The following is a 21,224-nucleotide window of genomic DNA, read 5'->3' as shown; positions in this document are numbered from 1 at the left end:
CAAGACAGCCCAACAACATCTGGTGCCTTCAGGAACTCAGGACGAATCTCATCCACCCCCGGAGCCCGGCCACCGAGGAGCTTTTCAACCACCTCGGCAACCTCAGCCCCTGTGATAGGCGAGTCCTCCCAAGCACCCTCAGACTCTGTGTCCTCCTCGGACAACATGAAGGTGGGATTGAGGAGATCCTCAAAGTATTCCTTCCACCGTTGGATGATGTCCCCAGTTGAGGTCAACAGCACTCCATTCTCACTGTAAACAGTAGGGACAGAGCACGGTTTTCCTTTCCTGAGCCGCCGAACGGTTTGCCAGAATCTCTTCGAGGCCGACCGAAAGTCACTTTCCATGGCCTCTCCGAACTCCTCCCACGCCCAAGTTTTTGCTTCAGTGACTGCCAGAGCCGCATTCTGCTTGGCCCGTCGGTATCTGTCAGCTGCCTCTGCAGACCCACAGGCTAACCAAGCCTGATAGGACTCCTTTTTCAGCTTGATGGCTCCCCTCACCACAGGTGTCCACCAGTGTGTTTGGGGATTACCGCCATGACAGGCACCAACAACCTTGCAGCCACAGCTCTGCACGGCCGCCTCAGCAATGGAGGTGCGGAACATGGTCCACTTGGACTCAATATCCCCATCCTCCCCCGGTATGGAGTTGAAGCTCTACCGGATGTGACAGGTGAAGATCCGATGGATGGGAGCCTCTGCCAGACGTTTCCAGCATACCCTCACTACTTGTTTGGGCCTGCCCGGTCTGTCTGGCTTCCTCCTCTGCCATCTGATCCAGCTTGCCACCAGGTAGTGATCAGTTGACAGCTCTGCTCCTCTCTTCACCCAAGTGTCCAAGACATATGGTCGTAGATCAGATGAAACAACTACAAAGTCAATCATCAATCTGTGGCCTAGGGTGTCCTTGTGCCACGTGCACTTATGGACACCCTTATGCTCAAACATGGTGTTCGTTATGGCCAAACCGTGCATGGCACAAAAGTCCAACAACTGAACACCACTCGGGTTCAGATCAGGCAGGCCATTCCTCTCAATCACACCCCTCCAGGTCTCACTGTCATTGCCCACGTGAGCATTGAAGTCCCCCAGTAAAACAATGGAGTCCTCTCATGGTGCACTGTCTAGCACCCTACTCAAGGACTCCAAGAAGGCCGGGTACTCCGAACTACCATTTGGCACATAAGCGCAAATGATAGTCAGTGACCGTTCCCTGACCCGAAGGTGCAGGGAAATGACCCTTATGAAAAAAGGACCCTTATGAAAGAAAAAACAGGTATCCGAGTACCCTCATCTGGACCAGGGATACTGGGCCCCCACCCTGGAGCCAGGCCTGGGGGAGGGGCTCTTCGGCGAATGCCTGGTGGTCGGGCCTATATCCATGGGGCCTGGCTGGGCCCAGCCCGAATGAGCAACACGGAACCACTCTCCTGTGGACCCACCACCCTCAGGAGGTGTCGTAAGGGTCCAGTGCACTGTGGATTGGATGGCAGCCAAAGGTGGAGACCCTGGTGTACTGATCCCCGGCTGACAAAACTGGCTTTTGGGACATGGAATGTCACCTCTCTGGTGGGAAAGGAGCCTGAGCTTGTGTGTGAGGTTGAGCGGTACCGACTAGATATAGTTGGGCTCACCTCAATGCATAGCTTGGGCTCTGGAACCAATTTCCTGGAAAGGGGTTGGACTCTCTTCTATGCTGGAGTTGCCAAGGGTGAGCGGCTCTGGGCAGGGGTGGGGCTACTGGTAGCCCCCTAGTTTGGCACGCTAACATCGGAGTTCTCTCCAGTTTATGAGAGGGTCGTTTCCCTGCGCCTTCAGGTCGGGGAACGGTCGCTGACATAAATGTATTCATATTCATAAAAATATATTTACATTAAATTCCCACATGCACATTCTATGTACTAAATGAATAGCATACAGTTGTGGTCAGAAGTTTACATACAGTGACATGAATGTCCTCTTGGATATGAATGTCATGGCAATATTTGGGCTTTCAGTAATTTCTTTGAACTGTTCTTTTTCTGTGGCAGAAAGTACAGCTTACATATTTAATTTAAAAAACAACAACACTAGAATTTGGTGCACAAGTTTTAATTTTCTTTGTGTTTTCTGAAATCAACACGGTCAAAATTATACATACAGGGTCAAAAATATACATACAGCACACCTAATATTTGGGTAAAATGTCTCTTTGCAAGATTCACCTTGATCAAACATTTTTGTTTACCATGAACAAGCTTCCGGCAGAATTCTGGTTGGATATTTCACAACTCTTCATGGTAGAATTGGTAGAGTTCAATTGCATTTTTTTTTCTTGACATGGACTTGACTTATAAGCACGGTCCATATATTTTCAATTGGGTTGATGTCAGGACTTGTTTTAAGCTTAATGTTAGGCAAGGCAAGGCAAGTTTATTTATATAGCGCATTTCATACACAGTGGCAGTTCAACGTGCTTTACAGAAGTAAAGGCAAAACAGTAAACAATAGAAAATAAAATTACATAAAATAAAGGGGGAAGAAGAGAGAAAAATAAAAATAATATAAGAATTAAACAATAGTAGAAATAAAGTAATAAAATGAAGTAAAAGTTCAGTAAAAAAAAGCAGAATAAAATGGAATAAAAGTTAAGTAAAGTTTAAAACATGCAAAGACTGTAAAAGTTAAGTAAAGTTTAAAACGTAAAGATGATGATATTTATCAGTTAGCAGAAAGCATCTGAAAACAGCTTGGTCTTTAGTCTAGATTTGAAGCTGCCAACAGCAGGAGCATTTTTGATGTCCTCTGGGAGTTGGTTCCATAGCTGTACTGCATAGCAGCTAAAAGCTGCTTCACCACATTTTGTTTTAACAACAGGTTTTATCAGTAAATTTTGCTGCTGCAGTCTGGTAGATCTGATTGAGTTAGGCTGCTGCAACATATCAGAGAGGTAATTGGGCCCTGTACCATTTAGAGATTTGTACACCAGCAGCAATGCTTTAAAGTCAATTCTGTAGCTTATTGGAAGCCAATGAAGGGACCTTAGAATTGGAGTAATGTGCTCTGTTCTTTTTGTTCGTGTGAGAACCCTAGCCGCTGCATTTTGAATCAGCTGAAGTCATTTGATGGTCTTTTTTGGCAGGCCTGTGAAAAGGCCATTGCAGTAGTCAACCCTGCTAGAGATGAAGGCATGTATAAGTTTTTCCAGATCATTTTTTGACATAAGTCCTCTTAGTTTGGAAATGTTTTTTTAGGTGATAAAATGCCGATTTAGTGATTGCTTTCATATGACTGTCAAAGTTTAGCTCGCTGTCAATGAAACCATATCTTTTGTTTTAATCCCCTTTGTGTCAAGAATAGTGGTAATCCTGAGTCTTTCATCTTTTTTCCCAAATAGAATTACTTCTGTTTTATCTGTGTTCAGCTGAAGAAAATTTTGTGACATCCAGTTGTTGATTTGGTCGATACACTGGTAGAGACATTCAAGGGGGGGCATAATCATTAGGCGATAGAGCAAAATAAATTTGGGTGTCATCTGCATAGCAGTGATACAAAATTGAGTTGTTCTTGATAATTTGTCCAAGTGGGAGCATATAAAGGTTGAATAGTAATGGTCCAAGGATCGACTCCTGGGGGACACCACAGGTCAAGGACATTGATGTTGAGGTACAATTTCCCATGGTAACAAATAAGCTTCTATCTTTTAAGTATGATTTTAACCAATTGATAACTTTACCAGTCAACCCAACCCAGTGTTCAAGTCGATATAGCAGTATGTTGTGATCAACAGTATCAAAAGCTGCACTGAGGTCCATTAACACCAGGACCGATGTTTTGCCTGCATCAGTAATGTTAGCCTGCTTTATCCTCCACAACCAGCTCTGATGCATGTTTGGGATCATTGTCCTGTTGTAACTCCCAAGTCCCAAGTCGTGTTCAAGTTTCTGATGGTTTATGCTGAAGAATTCTGAGGTAGTCCTCCTTCTTCATTATTCCATCCACTTTGTGCAATGAACCAGTTCTGTTGGCAGCAAAACAACCCCAGAGCATGATGATCCTACCACCACCACCAGCTGGTACAGTGTCCCTCTGTACATGGTGGTCACTGTGGCCAAGCAACTCAATCTTTGTCTCATGTGACCATACAGCTTTCCTCCAGAAGGCTTTTTTCTTTGTCCATGTGGTCAACTTCAAACTTTAGTTCAGCTTGAAGGTGTCAATTTTGGAGCAGGGGGTTATTTCTTGGATAGCAGCCTCTTAGTCCATGGTGATCTGAACTGTAGACAGTGATCCATCAGCTTCTAGTTCATGGCAGGGCTGTGCCATGGTGGTTCCCAGGTTGTTCCTGACCATCCAAACCAATTTCCTTTCAGCTAAGGGTGACTGTTTTGAAGCAAAGTGGCTTGGCAAAGTGACTACACCTCACAATAACTTGGATACAATTGTTTGAACTGATCTTGGAACTTGCAGTTGTTTAGAAATGGCTCCAAGAGACATTCTGGAGTTGTGTACATCTGCGATCCTCTTTCTCAGATCTGCACTGAGCTCCTTGGACTTTCTCATTGTATTGTGTGTTGGTCAATCCAATGAGTGCTGTAAACAAACCTTTTTTAGGAAGGCACAGAGAAGCCACCAGCTGTAGTCAATCATGATCACTAACAGGAAGTTAAAAGGCCTTGGCCTTGGCAAGATAAGTGACATTTTGGAAGTTTCAGCACCTCTGAATTAATAATCTAAGTGAGCGTATGTTAATTTTTGACCCTGTATGTATAATTTTGACCCTGTGTTGATTTCACAAAACCCAAAGAAAATTAAAACTTGTGCACCAAATTCTAGTGTTTTTTTTTAATTAAAGATGCATGCTGTACAATAATTCTGCCACAGAAAAAGAACAGTTCAAAGGAATTACTGAAAGCCCAAATATTGCCATGACATTCATATCCAAGAGGACATTCATGTCACTGTATGCAAACTTCTGACCACAAATGTACGAGCAACGTACAGTATGTGTACCACCACAGGGAACCCAATTGTAAGTGAAAGGCAACGTATCTCAAACACTTGACCACCAGACAATGAATTTGTATTTTTTATTTTCATAAGATAGATGGGTTTTTATCTAGTGCTTATTTTTAATTTGCTTTTTTTTTTTAAATAGTGTGCGATTATTTATGAACACATTTTACATTCATCGGGAGCTCTGCTTTTAGGCAGTGCCTAAATATATCTTTAATCACATTCATTGCCTTTAGTCATACTAATCATGGCAATGTACGGTCAGTTTAAACTTTGGCAGCAAGTATGTTGGCATTTTTTACTAGGCCCTTAAACAAAGGGCCTGTATATATTACTCTACTCTTAAGATTAAGTTAAGATACATTTGAGACATTTTTTATTCAATCAGCAGGATGCTGAAACTCAAAAAGAGAGATAATAATAAGTCTAAATCCATGAAAGTAAATCTGTCCTTATAGATCAGTGTTATTTAATCTCAATGTGGTTTTAGAAATATCAGTATGAGGAAAACTGTTTCACCTTCAGGTGCAGCACACACCACTCCAGCTTCATTTCCATGATTACAGTCACCGGAGACAAACTTCCTGCCCCGGCACTCTAAGACCGAGTTCTCGTTGCCACGACAGCCAAGTTGCTCATAGTGGAAAAGTCCAGAGCCAGGGCCAAAGTAGGAGTGCTGGAGTGCAGTACCAATTTCACTGTACAGCAACAGGCAGACAGATTATTCAACTTGTCAGTCATTTATTGAGAACATTTATAACCATGCACATATAGAAATGAATAAGGCTAAAAATGATGGCTCATACCCGAGGCTAAGCTGTCGACAGATGACACTTGCATCTCGGTCAGTCAGGTGTGTGTCACACACTGTCCCCCACTGGCCATTCAGGTAAATTTCCAGACGGCCGCTCTTGTTAGACCCTCCTCCCATCAGCCTGGCTGCACCTACCGAGAGTTGTTTAAGTATAAACATATCAGTGCTTAGGGGCAGCACGGTGGTGTAGTGGTTAGCCCTGTCGCCTCACAGCAAGAAGGTCCAGGTTCGAGCCCCGTGGCCGGTGAGGGCCTTTCTGTGTGGAGTTTGCATGTTCTCCCCGTGTCCGCGTGGGTTTCCTCCGGGTGCTCCGGTTTCCCCCACAGTCCAAAGACATGCAGGTTAGGCTAACTGGTGACTCTAAATTGACCGTAGGTGTGAGTGTGAATGGTTGTCTGTGTCTATGTGTCAGCCCTGTGATGACCTGGCGACTTGTCCAGGGTGTACCCCGCCTTTCGCCCGTAGTCAGCTGGGATAGGCTCCAGCTTGCCTGCGACCCTGTAGAAAAGGATAAAGCGGCTAGAAATAATGAGATGAGATATCAGTGCTTAAATGTACTGTTTCTTTTTTGATAAAAGAAGACACAGTGTGCATACATAAAATCAACTCTGTCATTATGGTATGATAATTACATAGAAGGTTACCTTAATTTTTGGTTTAACACCATGCAGCATACAAAATAGGTGAGTTTCAAGCTTGGCAAGTAAATGAAGACAAGTACATACACAGACAGCCGCACACCTACACATTTATCCTCTAAATCTGTGTTTGTAAAAAGTGTTGTGACTCTGAAAGGGAAAGTTAGACAGAAGCAGACAGAGATAATTGCAAACATGGAGGATGTAAATATCAGCAGTGCCACAGCACTCCACATCAGCACTGCCACAGGCTGAAAGGTGATGACAAGTCCACACAAAGACAGGTACACCACTAATGGACTCCCAAAGGAAGCCAGAGATAACGAAATGTATTAACACAAGAAAGAGACAGAGGATGAATTAAAACATAGCTGCAAGATAGATAGATATACAGTAAAAAAAGAGACAAGATGGAACAGTTGACTGTCAGATTCAAAGTGAAATATTTATTTGATGATAATAATAATACCACAACTATGATTTTCCCAACTGTTCTAATGACATGAGTGGCCTGAAAATTAGCACTTGTTTAGACTGACACTATAGTCAAGAAGGAAAAAGAAATTTGTTTAGACTATCGTAAAACGTGGACCAAGGGATTTGATTAGACTGGGGCCAATAGATAGGTGAGATGAGACAGGGGTCAATAGTTAATATCAGACTGGAGCAAATAGCTGATGTTGGATTGATGAGAACAGGCTAGAAAAATGTTTGTTGGAATGGGACCAACAGTGCGATTAGACTGGGTGTTAGTTAGGCTTGGGGCCAATGGATGAGGTTAGACTGGATCAAATGGGTAAATTTATACTGGGGCAATAAGTGAGGTTAGACTGATACAAATGAGTGAAGTTAGACTGGGGCCAAACTAAACAATGGAAAAGGTTCATACACAGGCAAAATGGGAAAGTGATTCAAGAAGATGGATTAGTTCTTTGTTTCCTAACAAAGAACATGGTAAATGCATGTTTTAGGAAGAATGTTGTTATTCAAAAGCCTTTATTATTACAATGCTAAAATCCAGCGTATAATCAGGAGCAATATGGTTTCAACATTGTTTTTAATACAAGTGCCTTCCTGAAAAATCCAAACACACTTTATACAACATTCAGATCAAGAGCCTCACCCTGGTGGCAGTTGCAGTAAGCCCAGCCGATGGCTCCAGACTGCTGTCTGAAGAAGCACCAGGGCTGGGACTCACGGTCAGGGTTCCTGCAGTAGCTGTGATCTCCAAGCCCCCTGCCTGGGTACTGCAGCATGTAGTCAGGGAACTCAGTCCATTTCAGACAGGGAAAGCCTGAGTCTGTCTGTGACATGGAGCCATTGTAATAACCAAGTACTGTGACACCCTCAAAACAGGACAGAGGGCCTGAGGGAATAAAAACAAGCATGTGAGTGAGCACGATCATGCACACAGAAACTCATAACCTCAAGAGATAATCCAGTCACACATTTCTGCTTAACTTTGCTTGAGTGTTCAATCTGAATCTTGACAATATTGTGCATATGACAAATGTAGGTCATCTTATAAGTGTGCTCTAAGATGGAGAAGATCTTATTAGTTTTCCCTTTTTCCTTGCTGTTTGTCCTTTTTTCTCATTCTGTCTAGACTTTGAGGGACGAGGCACAATAGTGAGTCATACTAATGACTGCAACACTGTGCCAGAGGATTTTTTTTTCCTTCCACATAACACAACTGAACCTTCAGGTAAATTTTGGCTTGAGGTAAATCTTGTGTTCAGGAAGATCCTCTAATAAATTTAATGTGAAACAGACCACTAGTAATACAGTAATGATGATAATTCCCATGGTTGAGGCATGGTATGCCCCAACATCACTTAATACAACATTTGGGTCCTATCAGCTCCATTCCTGGGAGTAATCACTGCTTTTTATTAGTTTTAGAAACTGGCTCTGTTCTCATGCTGCTCACTTGGGATTACTTTTCTGCAAATCTGAGTGGAAAGAAGGCTCTATAGCACAGTTAAGGAGAGACCTCCAGTAAAATGTCCTACCTCTCCCCATTTGACAGCAGGATAGCTCTTAAAATGCTTGATGTGGATGTAGCTGTAGCGCTATAAAGTGTGGATGAACGCCAGTGGCAACACTTTCAGCTTGGACCAGATCCATGTATACAGACCCAGTACTGAATATCAATATCAAACTGAGATGCTATAAAACCAGTGGACCAAAGCAGCTTTGATTAAACAACCTGAAGCACAATTAATTCTGTAAACAGTTTGTTTCATTATACCTTACTGTCGAAGGTTGAGGTGGATGATTTTCCACCAAGGACGTAAGCAAATCGAGACCCATGTCTCAGCCAAGGTAAGCAGAACACATGAGAACAAAGCAGGATCAATTCACTAACCCCTCTCTGACTCATAAAACCCAGCTGTAAACCTCTTGGAGGAATCCCCAGCTATGTATGCTTGCGTTAGAAAATTATAGAAATGACAGAAATTGCTCCCTCTGAATTTTACAGATGAAGCCGTTAGAGATTTATATGAGAGCAGCAGTTGCAGGTTTGAGCATGTGCTTTTAAATTTTCACCCATCCAATACTGAGTCTGTTCCTGTCCTTACCTACCAATCTTTCTTTGACGTGGGCTAAGTGAGCTAATAACCTAACACAGAACATTTTAAGCTTGATAGTTAGCTTGGATAAATAGTGTTTCATTGCCTGCCAATTTTTCAGTCAGGCGCCACAGGTTTGATTATTCCACATTATTTTAAATATCAGTTTCTATTCAAACTGTGAGTGGAAAATCAGTAGGAGGTATCGATAATTATAGTCCATTAATTATTACCAAACACGGAAAAAGAAACAGCATGATAATATAGGTTTCTTTTTGGGGGGAAATTATTAAATCCATTTAAATAAAACATCCAGCTCGGGCTTGTGACTAGCATTAAGTTCAATCAATGAAAACTGTATGCATGATGGAGAAAGCACATCATAATGTGCCACAAGACACCAGTTTATGCCACATATTGCTCTCACTTGGAACAGGGGAAACAAAAATATAATGCATGCACAGAAAGACTCTAATCCACCTAATCTGCCATAAGAGCTTGATTAAACCCACTTTCTAAATTAAAAGACTTGTGTTAATTCCAAGTGCTTGGAGATCAACTTGGGCTAATGAGTAGTGCAACCAAGAAGCATTCACCCCATCACTAGGAGATTGCAAGTGGACTTGGATCCTAGATCCAGATTGCGAACTCTGAGCACAAGATGGAAATACAGCTGGGATGGGACATCAGTTCATGCGCTCACACTCATTCACACCTTGGACTAAATTAGCATGTTTTTGGGAGGTAGAAGGAAATAAGTGAACCCTGAGATGCGGAGGAGCTGTGACGCAGCACCACTACCCTCTACAACACCATGCCGCTATTCAGTGATAGTTTATTGGAAAAAAACCCCCACAGAAAGTCTTCTTCTTCTTTCAGCTGCTCTTGTTAGGGGTCGCCATAGCAGATCTGTTTGATTTAGCAAAAGGTTTTTATTTATTTATTTATTTATTTATTACACTGGATGCCCTTCCTGATGCAACCCTCTGCAATCTATCTGGGCTTGGTGACCAGTACTAAGTATATACTGGCTTGTGTAACCCCAATAGCTGGGTATTTTGGAAAACACAGAAACTACATAGCAGTAATAGGAGTCAGCACTAACAAGAATTATTCTATCCACATTCACTGGATATGAGCAATCATGTGCTCTGATTGGCTACTCTACTACTAGGATATCAGCTCATATACCGTGAGTAGAGGAAAAACAAAATGGTGGCGTGTGTTGCTGAACCAACCGAGAATGAAATAAAAACTCTACTTGAAAACAACCCCTCCCAAAAATACAAAAAAAGCAACAAAATACATAATAAACATATTTGATGGTAAGAATGTGTCTTTTTTTCATTTTTCAAGAATTATTATTATTATAGCATTTTTCACAAATTGCTACTGTCATTTTGCCGGTTTGTTTACATTCTAAGCGGAAATGACTTTGTCGGATGTCATTTTATTATTATTATAATATCAGAATTATTATTATTATTATAGCAATCCTACCATAGCCCAGGTCCATGCTGTATAAAGTTTTTATTTATCGAATTTGCAAAAAATATAAATAAAAATGCTCCATTTCTCAAAATCCAGTGAATGTGAATAGAATAAAACAGTTATTCCACTCAATCTCGTTGTACATGGCTTATAGCCACCTCAGCACTATGCACCTCGTCGGCTATCAGCTCATGTACAACTCGATTTCGTGGAATAACTATTAAATGTTTGAAATGTTTAACATTTGGTTGTCTATTAATTTCCTTTTTATTTTCAGCTCTGCATGTAAATATACTTTTAATCTATCTGCCACTGCACTGTAAAAGCAACAGTTAAAACAGTCGGAGGAGAGTATAATATAAGACTGAATACCAACTGGGAGCATGCATTTTTTCATAACGTTTTTATGTGGGAAATAGTTTGCATGCCTGGCTCAATCCTAGTTTATTATCTCAGTAATCCACAGGCTTTTCTTGCACATGTTCAATCCTACCATAGCCCAGGTCCATGCTGTAATTCACCCTCCACACAGCTTATGTATCTTCATGAAACAAACTTCTCAAGCAGTGTCTGGGCAAAATGCTCATCCTAATTTGTATCGAATTCCAAAAACAGATCTTCATAAAGAACATGACATCAGTAGATTCAGCAGTTCTCTGTCTAGGAAATAAACAAAGTCTTTATGTACTCAAATTAGAACAATATAAGTAGCAGAAGCCGATCTGATAAAAGTGAAACGAACTTGAAACATGCATGAGGAATTCTGCACTGTCTCAGCTTGAATGGGATGGAAATACTGACCAAAAAAAGAGAGATCAGCATTGAGCAGGAAGGAACCAAGGAAATTGTTCAGGCTTGTGGAGAAGATCATATGATACAAATGTAATCACAAGCTATCAGTAACATTGCCCATTTTCACTCAGTAATTTTTATATGTAGGTCATATTACAAGCACTTTTGACTATTGTGTTTCTGTTATTAACACAACTGAGCTTGGGTTTATCATTACTTTTGCTGCAGGGAACATTCGGCTGAAACATCATGGTGAAATCTCTGTATTCTGCATCACTGTCTTATACCAGTGCCAAGAAGGCGAGTGTGATTTTAAGCTTTGGGTGACTTTGACAAAGCAAGCAACATCATGACATTGCAGAGATGGTATCCGGTTATTTAGCACAAAAGTCTTTTGGCACAAATCCAAAATCTTTTAGCACAAGTTCTCAAGTCTCTTAGCACAACTCTACGTTCTTTAGCACAACTCTGGTCACAATAATCGAAAAAAAAAATTACTCATCTTGATATAGGAAAGGGTTTATTATGATTGCTTAGGGACTTTCTTGCATTTAGAAGTCACAGCAATTATCTAAAATGCAAATAGCTTAATAAAATAATTGAAATAGCTGTACATAGTTTTCCTTTCTTTCGACCTTTTTTCTTTCGTAAAAAATTAAAATAAAGAACAAACAAAAAGCTTCCTTGAAACTCTTATCATCTTGTAAATTTCGCTTGACTTTTCATTCTTTATCAAATTAGCAAATTGTAAATGATAAATATGATATAATTTAAGCTTAGCACTTTAATAAAGACAAAACAAACCTGGAAGTTGGCTGTAGTGGTGTACTGTGTCCGGGTACGTGCTGTGTTAAATAATTTGGAGGGAGGATTGATGACTAACATATGGCTACATCAAACATGGCAGTTTCAAGATGGCGGAGTGGGGAACTACAATCGCTCGTTTTCGATCGGAATCTCGGCAACTTTCATTAAAAAATCCATCAAACATCTTTAAACATGATCAGTAAATATTCATAATAAAGATTAAGTGTTCTTGGATCTTGTGCTAAAGAACTTAGAGTTGTGCTAAGAGACTTTAGAACTTGTGCTAAAAGACTTTTGTGCTAAATAATCGTAAACTGCAGAGATCACCTTTTTGGATTGTTCAATACACATTTAAACAACATAATAGCACATAGGTCTCAGTCATAACATGTTGCCTATTGAATGGGGCTTTATACCCATGCTGGCAAAATAAAATTGGATAAAGTCCATCTCAGTTTAACGTTTTGTCAGTGACAAGCAGCACCATATCAGGATTTTCTGTGCAGGTTGTATGGAGTAACAGGAACATACCTGAACTCTGCACGGTATCCAAGTGGCCATCTTTCTGTGTAACCTTTGAAGATAAAGGTAACATTAGGATATTGTTCTGTAATCATTTTCTGCTTAAAGTGCCATTCCACCATTGGATGTATTCTTTGGCATAAAATACAATATATTTTATGACAACATGACTAGACAGAGAAATCTTTTAGCTTCAAAATGATATATCAAACATAATTTTTTGACAACGACAAGTATATTAATTTTGCGACCAAAGTCACCTACCCTTTTAATTTCCGCGCGGTAGTGAAACGTGATGTCATCGGCAGGTTCCCCTTCTTGTGTACCACGTCACGTGTGACGTGGCACAGATTATCAGCAATGGCGGATAGAACGCGATTTCCACTTGTCGATTGCTGTGCCGATATTCACCATCGACCGTCTCCTTTGGGCATCACTTGCTATTTTCCTTCGCTTCTTTTCCGAAGCTGACCATCGCGTTCTATCCGCCATTGCTGATAATCTGTGCCACGTCACACGTGACGTGGTACACAAGAAGGGGAACCTGCCGACGACATCACGTTTCACTACCGCGCGGAAATTAAAAGGGTAGGTGACTTTGGTCGCAAAATTAATATACTTGTCGTTGTCAAAAAATTATGTTTGATATATCATTTTGAAGCTAAAAGATTTCTCTGTCTAGTCATGTTGTCATAAAATATATTGTATTTTATGCCAAAAAAATACATCCAATGGTGGAATGGCACTTTAAGAATTGAACTGCAGTAATTAACAAATGTCCCAGTGTCCTTTCAAATACTAACATGTCAGAGCAGTAGATACTGTAAATACAGTGGTGCTTGAAAGTTTGTGAACCCTTTAGAATTTTCTATATTTCTGCACAAATATGACCTAAAACATCATCAGATTTTCCTAAGTCCTAAGTCCTAAAAGTAGATAAAGAGAGCCCAGTTAAACAAATGAGACAAAAATATTAACCTTGGTCATTTATTTATTGAGGAAAATGATCCAATATTACATATCTGTGAGTGGCAAAAGTATGTGAACCTCTAGGATTAGCAGTTAATTTGAAGGTGAAATTAGAGTCAGGTGTTTTCAATCAATGGGATGACAATTAGGTGTGAGTGGGCACCCTGTTTTATTTAAAGAACAGTAATCTATCAAAGTCTGATCTTCACAACACATGTTTGTGGAAGTGTATCATGGCACAAACAAAGGAGATTTCTGAGGATCTCAGAAAAAGCGTTGTTGATGCTAATCAGGCTGGAAAAGGTTACAAAACCATCTCTAAAGAGTTTGGACTCCACCAATCCACAGTCAGACAGATTGTGTACAAATGGAGGAAATTCAACACCATTGTTGCCCTCCCCAGGAGTGGTCGACCAACAAAGATCACTCCAAGAGCAAGGCGTGTAATAGTCAGCGAGGTCACAAAGGACCCTAGGGTAACTTCTCAGCAACTGAAGGCCTCTTTCACATTGGCTAATGTTAATGTTCATGAGTCCACCATCAGGAGAACACTGAACAACAATGGTGTGCATGGCAGGGTTGCAAGGAGAAAGCCACTGCTCTCCAAAAAGAACATTGCTGCTCGTCTGCAGTTTGCTAAAGATTGCAGTTATTGCTCCACAAGGGGGTCACACCAGATACTGAAACCAAAGGTTCACATACTTTTGCCACTCACAGATATGTAATATTGGATCACTTTCCTCAATAAATAAATGACCAAGTAGAATATTTTTGTCTCATTTGTTTAATTGGGTTCTCTTTATCTACTTTTAGGACTTGTGTGAAAATCTGATGATGTTTTAGGTCATATTTATGCAGAAATATAGAAAATTCTAAAGGGTTCACAAACCTTCAAGCACCACTGTATCATGTAGGACTTATAATAAACACAGCAATCATGTCATAGCTGTTCTTTCTAACATAAAAGTAAAAAAAGGTAGACATTTATTCATAGAATGCCTAAATGAGTAATGAATGATGTTTGGTTGGTTTTGTCTGTTGCAAATGGGAGCTAAGCCTGTCTCATATGTCCTTCTCAACATGGCATATATGTAGTGTATAAACAGGTCATTGGTAATTTTATTTATTTTATGACACAATGATGATAGAGATTATTATTATTATTATTATGGTTGTATTTATTATGTAGCTGCTAAAGTTACAAGTCAGATTGACTAACTTGATTTAAATGGTGGGCAGCACGGTGGTGTAGTGGTTAGCACTGTCACCTCACAGAAAAAAGGTTCTGGATTTGAGCCCAGTAGCTGACAGGAGCTCTTCTGTGTGGAGTTTGCATGTCCTCTCTGTGTCTGTGTGGGTTTCCGCCGGGTGCTCTGGTTTCCCCCACAGTCCAAAGACATGCAGGTTAGGCTAACTGGTGGCTCTAAATTGACCGTAGGTGTGAATGTAATGTGAATGGTTGTTTGTCTCTATGTGTCAGCCCTGCGATAACCTGGTGACTTGTTCAGGGTGTACCCTGCCTCTCACCTATAGTCAGCTGGGATAGGCTCCAGTTTAACGATGACCCTGCACAGGATAAGTGGTTATGGATAATGGATGGATGGATTTAAATGGGTTTAAAATAATACCTATCGCACTAATGTAGTTATAAGAAGATGCTATAATTTCCTGAGACTTATGCTGATAGTGCTAATAAAAAGCACTAAAGGCTGCACTGTAGTAAATGTGCTAGTACATAGCTGTTTAATGTGGCTTATATTTACAGATGGGAATTACATTTATTTAATTAATTTTTTTTTGTACACTGAAAAGAAACCGACCTGCAACGGAGAGCCTAGATGAATTGTGTAGAACTATTTAGTGCAGGGATTCTCAAACTGTTCGGAGCCAAGTATTTATTTAACTGTAAGATAAATTCCATTAACTCCTTCAGGACATAATTATTTCATGAGCATTATTTAAAAGTGTACAGTAATATTCTGGCCATTTCAAGACATTCCATAGACAGAACACACAGGGCCAAGCTGACATGTTTCAAGTGATCAGTGAGACTGGAGTTTATCATGGCAACATCGAATACACTGAGAGGCAAGAATACATGCTGGATGGGATGCTAGTCCATCGCTGGGCACAACACACACACACACACACACACATTTATACCTAGGCACAACTGATCTTAACCAGTCCACCTACTGGCATGTTCTTTGGATGATGGGAGGAAACCAGAGAAAATGGATGAACACAAAAACTCCACACAGACAAAAACACAGGCTCGAACCTGGGACTCTGAAGCTGTGAGCTTGCAGCATTGTAACTGGGAGTAAGTGAAACTATTAGTTTGATTATTAATAACTTGACATACAGGCTTATATTTTCATCACAAAGGAAGCTCATGCAACTTGGAACGTTTCTGTGACTCATCACTGACACCTTAAATGCAGCAAATGTGCTAGTACATAGCTGTCTAATATGGCTTATATTTACAGATGGGAATTAATTTTTTTTTTGGTACACTGAAAGGAAACCCACCTGCAATGGAGAGCCTGGATGAATTGTGTAGAATTATTTAGTGCAGGGATTCTCAAACTGTTTGGCGCCAAGTATTTATTTAACTGTAAGATAAATTCCATTAACTCCTTCAGGAAATAGTTATTTCCTGAACATTATTTAAAAGTGTACAGTAATATTCTGGCCATTTCGAGACATTCCATAAACAGAACACACAGGGCCAAGCTGACATGTTTCAAGTGATCAGTGAGACTGGACACTGAGTGGCAAGAATACACGCTGGATGGGATGCTAGTCCATCGCTGGGCACAACACACACATTCATATCTAGGCACAACTGATCTTAACCAGTCCACCTACTGGCATGTTCTTTGGATGATGGGAGGAAATCAGAGAACATGGATGAACACAAAAACTCCACACAGACAAAAACACAGGCTCGAACCTGGGACTCTGAAGCTGTGAGCTTGCAGCATTGTAACTGGGAGTAACTGAAACTATTAGTATTAGTTTGATTATTAATAACTTGACATACAGGCTTATATTTTCATCACAAAGGAAGCTCATGCAACTTGGAACCTTTCTGTGACTCATCACTGACACCTTAAATGCAGTAAATGTGCTAGTACATAGCTGTCTAATATGGCTTATATTTACAGATGGGAATTATTATTTTTTTTTGGTACACTGAAAGGAAACCCACTTGCAGTGGAGAGCCTGGATGAATTGTGTAGAACTATTTAGTGCAGGGATTCTCAAACTGTTTGGCGCCAAGTATTTATTTAACTCATCTCATCTCATCTCATCTCATTATCTCTAGCCGCTTTATCCTTCTACAGGGTCGCAGGCAAGCTGGAGCCTATCCCAGCTGACTACGGGCGAAAGGCGGGGTACACCCTGGACAAGTTGCTAGGTCATCACAGGGCCGACACATAGACACAGACAACCATTCACACTCACATTCACACCTACGGTCAATTTAGAGTCACCAGTTAACCTAACCTGCATGTCTTTGGACTGTGGGGGAAACCGGAGCACCCGGAGGAAACCCACGCGGACACGGGCAGAACATGCAAACTCCACACAGAAAGGCCCTCGCCGGCCACGGGGCTCGAACCCGAACCTTCTTGCTGTGAGGCGACAACGCTAACCACTACACCACCGTGCCGCCCATTTATTTAACTGTAAGATAAATTCCATTAACTCCTTCAGGAAATAGTTATTTCCTGAACATTATTTAAAAGTGTACGGTAATATTCTGGCCATTTCGAGACATTCCATAAACGGAACACACAGGGCCAAGCTGACATGTTTCAAGTGATCAGTGAGACTGGACACTGAGATCCAAGAATACACGCTGGATGGGATGCTAGTCCATCGCTGGGCGCAACACACACACACACACACACACACACACACACACACACACACACACACACACACACACACACACACACACACACATTCATATCTAGGCACAACTGATCTTAACCAGTCCACCTACTGGCATGTTCTTTGGATGATGGGAGGAAACCAGAGAACATGGATGAACACAAAAACTCCACACAGACAAAAACACAGGCTCGAACCTGGGACTCTGAAGCTGTGAGCTTGCAGCATTGTAACTGGGAGTAACTGAAACTATTAGTATTAGTTTGATTATTAATAACTTGACATACAGGCTTATATTTTCATCACAAAGGAAGCTCATGCAACTTGGAACCTTTCTGTGACTCATCACTGACACCTTAAATGCAGTAAATGTGCTAGTACATAGCTGTCTAATATGGCTTATATTTACAGATGGGAATTATTATTATTATTATTTTTTTGGTACACTGAAAGGAAACCCACTTGCAGTGGAGAGCCTGGATGAATTGTGTAGAACTATTTAGTGCAGGGATTCTCAAACTGTTTGGCGCCAAGTATTTATTTAACTGTAAGATAAATTCCATTAACTCCTTCAGGAAATAGTTATTTCCTGAACATTATTTAAAAGTGTACAGTAATATTCTGGCCATTTCGAGACATTCCATAGACAGAACACACAGGGCCAAGCTGACATGTTTCAAGTGATCAGTGAGACTGGAGTTTATCATGGCAACATCGAATACACTGAGAGGCAAGAATACATGCTGGATGGGATGCTAGTCCATCGCTGGGCACAACACACACACACACACACATTTATACCTAGGCACAACTGATCTTAACCAGTCCACCTACTGGCATGTTCTTTGGATGATGGGAGGAAACCAGAGAAAATGGATGAACACAAAAACTCCACACAGACAAAAACACAGGCTCGAACCTGGGACTCTGAAGCTGTGAGCTTGCAGCATTGTAACTGGGAGTAAGTGAAACTATTAGTATTAGTTTGATTATTAATAACTTGACATACAGGCTTATATTTTCATCACAAAGGAAGCTCATGCAACTTGGAACCTTTCTGTGACTCATCACTGACACCTTAAATGCAGTAAATGTGCTAGTACATAGCTGTCTAATATGGCTTATATTTACAGATGGGAATTATTATTATTATTTTTTTTTTGGTACACTGAAAGGAAACCCACTTGCAGTGGAGAGCCTGGATGAATTGTGTAGAACTATTTAGTGCAGGGATTCTCAAACTGTTTGGCGCCAAGTATTTATTTAACTCATCTCATCTCATCTCATCTCATTATCTCTAGCCGCTTTATCCTTCTACAGGGTCGCAGGCAAGCTGGAGTCTATCCCAGCTGACTACAGGCGAGAGGTGGGTTACACCCTGGACAAGTCGCCAGGTCATCACAGGGCCGACACATAGACACAGACAACCATTCACACTCACATTCACACCTACGGTCAATTTAGAGTCACCAGTTAACCTAACCTGCATGTCTTTGGACTGTGGGGGAAACCGGAGCACCCGGAGGAAACCCACGCGGACACGGGGAGAACATGCAAACTCCGCACAGAAAGGCCCTCGCCGGCCACGGGGCTCGAACCCAGGACCTTCTTGCTGTGAGGCGACAGCGCTAACCACTACACCACTGTGCTGCCCATTTATTTAACCATAAGATAAATTCCATTAACTCCTTCAGGAAATAGTTATTTCCTGAACATTATTTAAAAGTGTACGGTAATATTCTGGCCATTTCGAGACATTCCATAAACAGAACACACAGGGCCAAGCTGACATGTTTCAAGTGATCAGTGAGACTGGACACTGAGAGGCAAGAATACACGCTGGATGGGATGCTAGTCCATCGCTGGGCACAACACACACATTCATATCTAGGCACAACTGATCTTAACCAGTCCACCTACTGGCATGTTCTTTGGATGATGGGAGGAAATCAGAGAACATGGATGAACACAAAAACTCCACACAGACAAAAACACAGGCTCGAACCTGGGACTCTGAAGCTGTGAGCTTGCAGCATTGTAACTGGGAGTAACTGAAACTATTAGTTTGATTATTAATAACTTGACATACAGGCTTATATTTTCATCACAAAGGAAGCTCATGCAACTTGGAACCTTTCTGTGACTCATCACTGACACCTTAAAATACTCAAATACTTCTTTCTATTTTCAGATTGAACAACACTGCTCTAAAACATAGCCTTAAGACAGGGAATCGTTTGGGGTACTTACTTGTCCCAAAGCATAAAGCAAAAAACAGCCGACTATAAGAGGAGAGAGCGCACCGGTGGCCATGGTGTCCTGTCAGAGCCCCTTGTGTGAGCACCTCTCTCCCATCTCTCTCTCTCTCTCTCTCTCTCTCTCTCTCTCTCTCTCTCACTCACTAATCCCCGAACAGCACAGCCTCACGATGTTGGAGCTACTAATCCCCAAACCCACAGCAAGCCCAGGCTGGATGTCCTTCAGAACCCAGGCGCAGTCCGGGACATGCTGCTCCTCCTGCACGCGCCGCGCGTTATGGAGCCACGCGCTCCATTCACTCTTTATGGAGCCACATAAAAAGAAAAAAAAAAGAAAAAGAAAGAAAGAAAAGCGCAGTCACCTCACATGATACATCAGGAACAAATGGACTAAGGTGTGGCAACGCAAATCAGACAGCTGAGAATCCCAGGAAAAAGAGGCGAGGTGAACATGCAGACACACGTCCCTCCCTCTCACACTGCTTTCATTACAGGTGTGATTAAACAGCTGGACGACTTTCCTTTCTCTTGTCAAACGACCCACAAGAGATCAAAGGGCAAGCTGATATGCAGATCTACCCGGAGACCAGCCTGGAAGAAGATACACGACACCTCATATAAAACTGATTATTGTTATATATTATATTTCTAAAGATCCATTTTCTTGCATTTGAGGTCAATATGATCAGATACCTCATGAGAAAAAAGACCTGGGGGGAGTGGAGAGACCTGGGACAAGTTTTCATCTTTCATAGATTATGTGAGGTAGCATCACATTCATATTGCATTAGAGAGGATTTACTATACCCTCTTACGACAATATTAGCTTCTCAGCTTACATATACTGGCCTTCATGCTTCACTTCTGTTATTATTATTTTTTTTTTGCAGTAAGACATTGGGGGCGGCACAGTGGTGTAATGGTTAGCGCTGTCGCCTCACAGCAAGAAGGTCCTGGGTTCGAGCCCTGTGGCCGGTGAGGGCCTTTCTGTGTGGAGTTTGCATGGTGTCCGCGTGGGTTTCCTCCGGGTGCTCCGGTTTCCCCCACAGTCCAAAGACATGCAGGTTAGGTTAACTGGTGACTCTAAATTGACCGTAGGTGTGAATGTGAGTGTGAATGGTTGTCTGTGTCTATGTGTCAGCCCTGTGATGACCTGGCGACTTGTCCAGGGTGTACCCCATCTTTCGCCCGTAGTCAGCTGGGATAGGCTCCAGCTTGCCTGCGACCCTGTAGAAGGATAAAGCGGCTAGAAATAATGAGATGAGATGAGATTTCTCTGTACAAACCTTACTGCGGTCTCCAGCTTTGTGGCTCCAAAGGAAGTAGGTTACTGTAAGGGGCAACATCTAACTCCTGATGTAATCTAAAACTTGATTGATTGAAATTATGGGAATACAAACTGTCCCAAGTCTCTGCACTGCAAAAAATTGAAAACTGAATTTGAGGAGAAAATTACTTAA

At 41.4% G+C, this 21,224-nt stretch overlaps 1 protein-coding gene across 1 annotated transcript in view; it reads right to left on the bottom strand.

The window, feature by feature from the left end:
• The window catches only part of si:ch211-51a6.2 (neurotrypsin), a 51,386-nt gene extending 31,157 nt beyond the window's left edge, over nucleotides 1-20,229 (bottom strand). The window contains exons 1-5 of the mRNA XM_060926270.1: nucleotides 19,757-20,229; nucleotides 12,644-12,686; nucleotides 7,573-7,815; nucleotides 5,804-5,942; nucleotides 5,517-5,695 (exon numbers count right to left, since the gene is read on the bottom strand). Coding sequence (XP_060782253.1) covers nucleotides 5,517-5,695; nucleotides 5,804-5,942; nucleotides 7,573-7,815; nucleotides 12,644-12,686; nucleotides 19,757-19,819 — 667 coding nt within the window. The 5' untranslated portion in view covers nucleotides 19,820-20,229. The remainder of the gene's footprint in view (nucleotides 1-5,516; nucleotides 5,696-5,803; nucleotides 5,943-7,572; nucleotides 7,816-12,643; nucleotides 12,687-19,756) is intronic.
• Between the last annotated feature and the right edge of the window lie 995 nt (nucleotides 20,230-21,224).

This window comes from Neoarius graeffei, chromosome 7, assembly GCF_027579695.1.
Source record: "Neoarius graeffei isolate fNeoGra1 chromosome 7, fNeoGra1.pri, whole genome shotgun sequence".
Classification (NCBI taxonomy): domain Eukaryota; kingdom Metazoa; phylum Chordata; class Actinopteri; order Siluriformes; family Ariidae; genus Neoarius; species Neoarius graeffei.
Note: the sequence above shows the minus strand (reverse complement) of the source record. Positions and strands in the feature narration are given on the sequence as shown.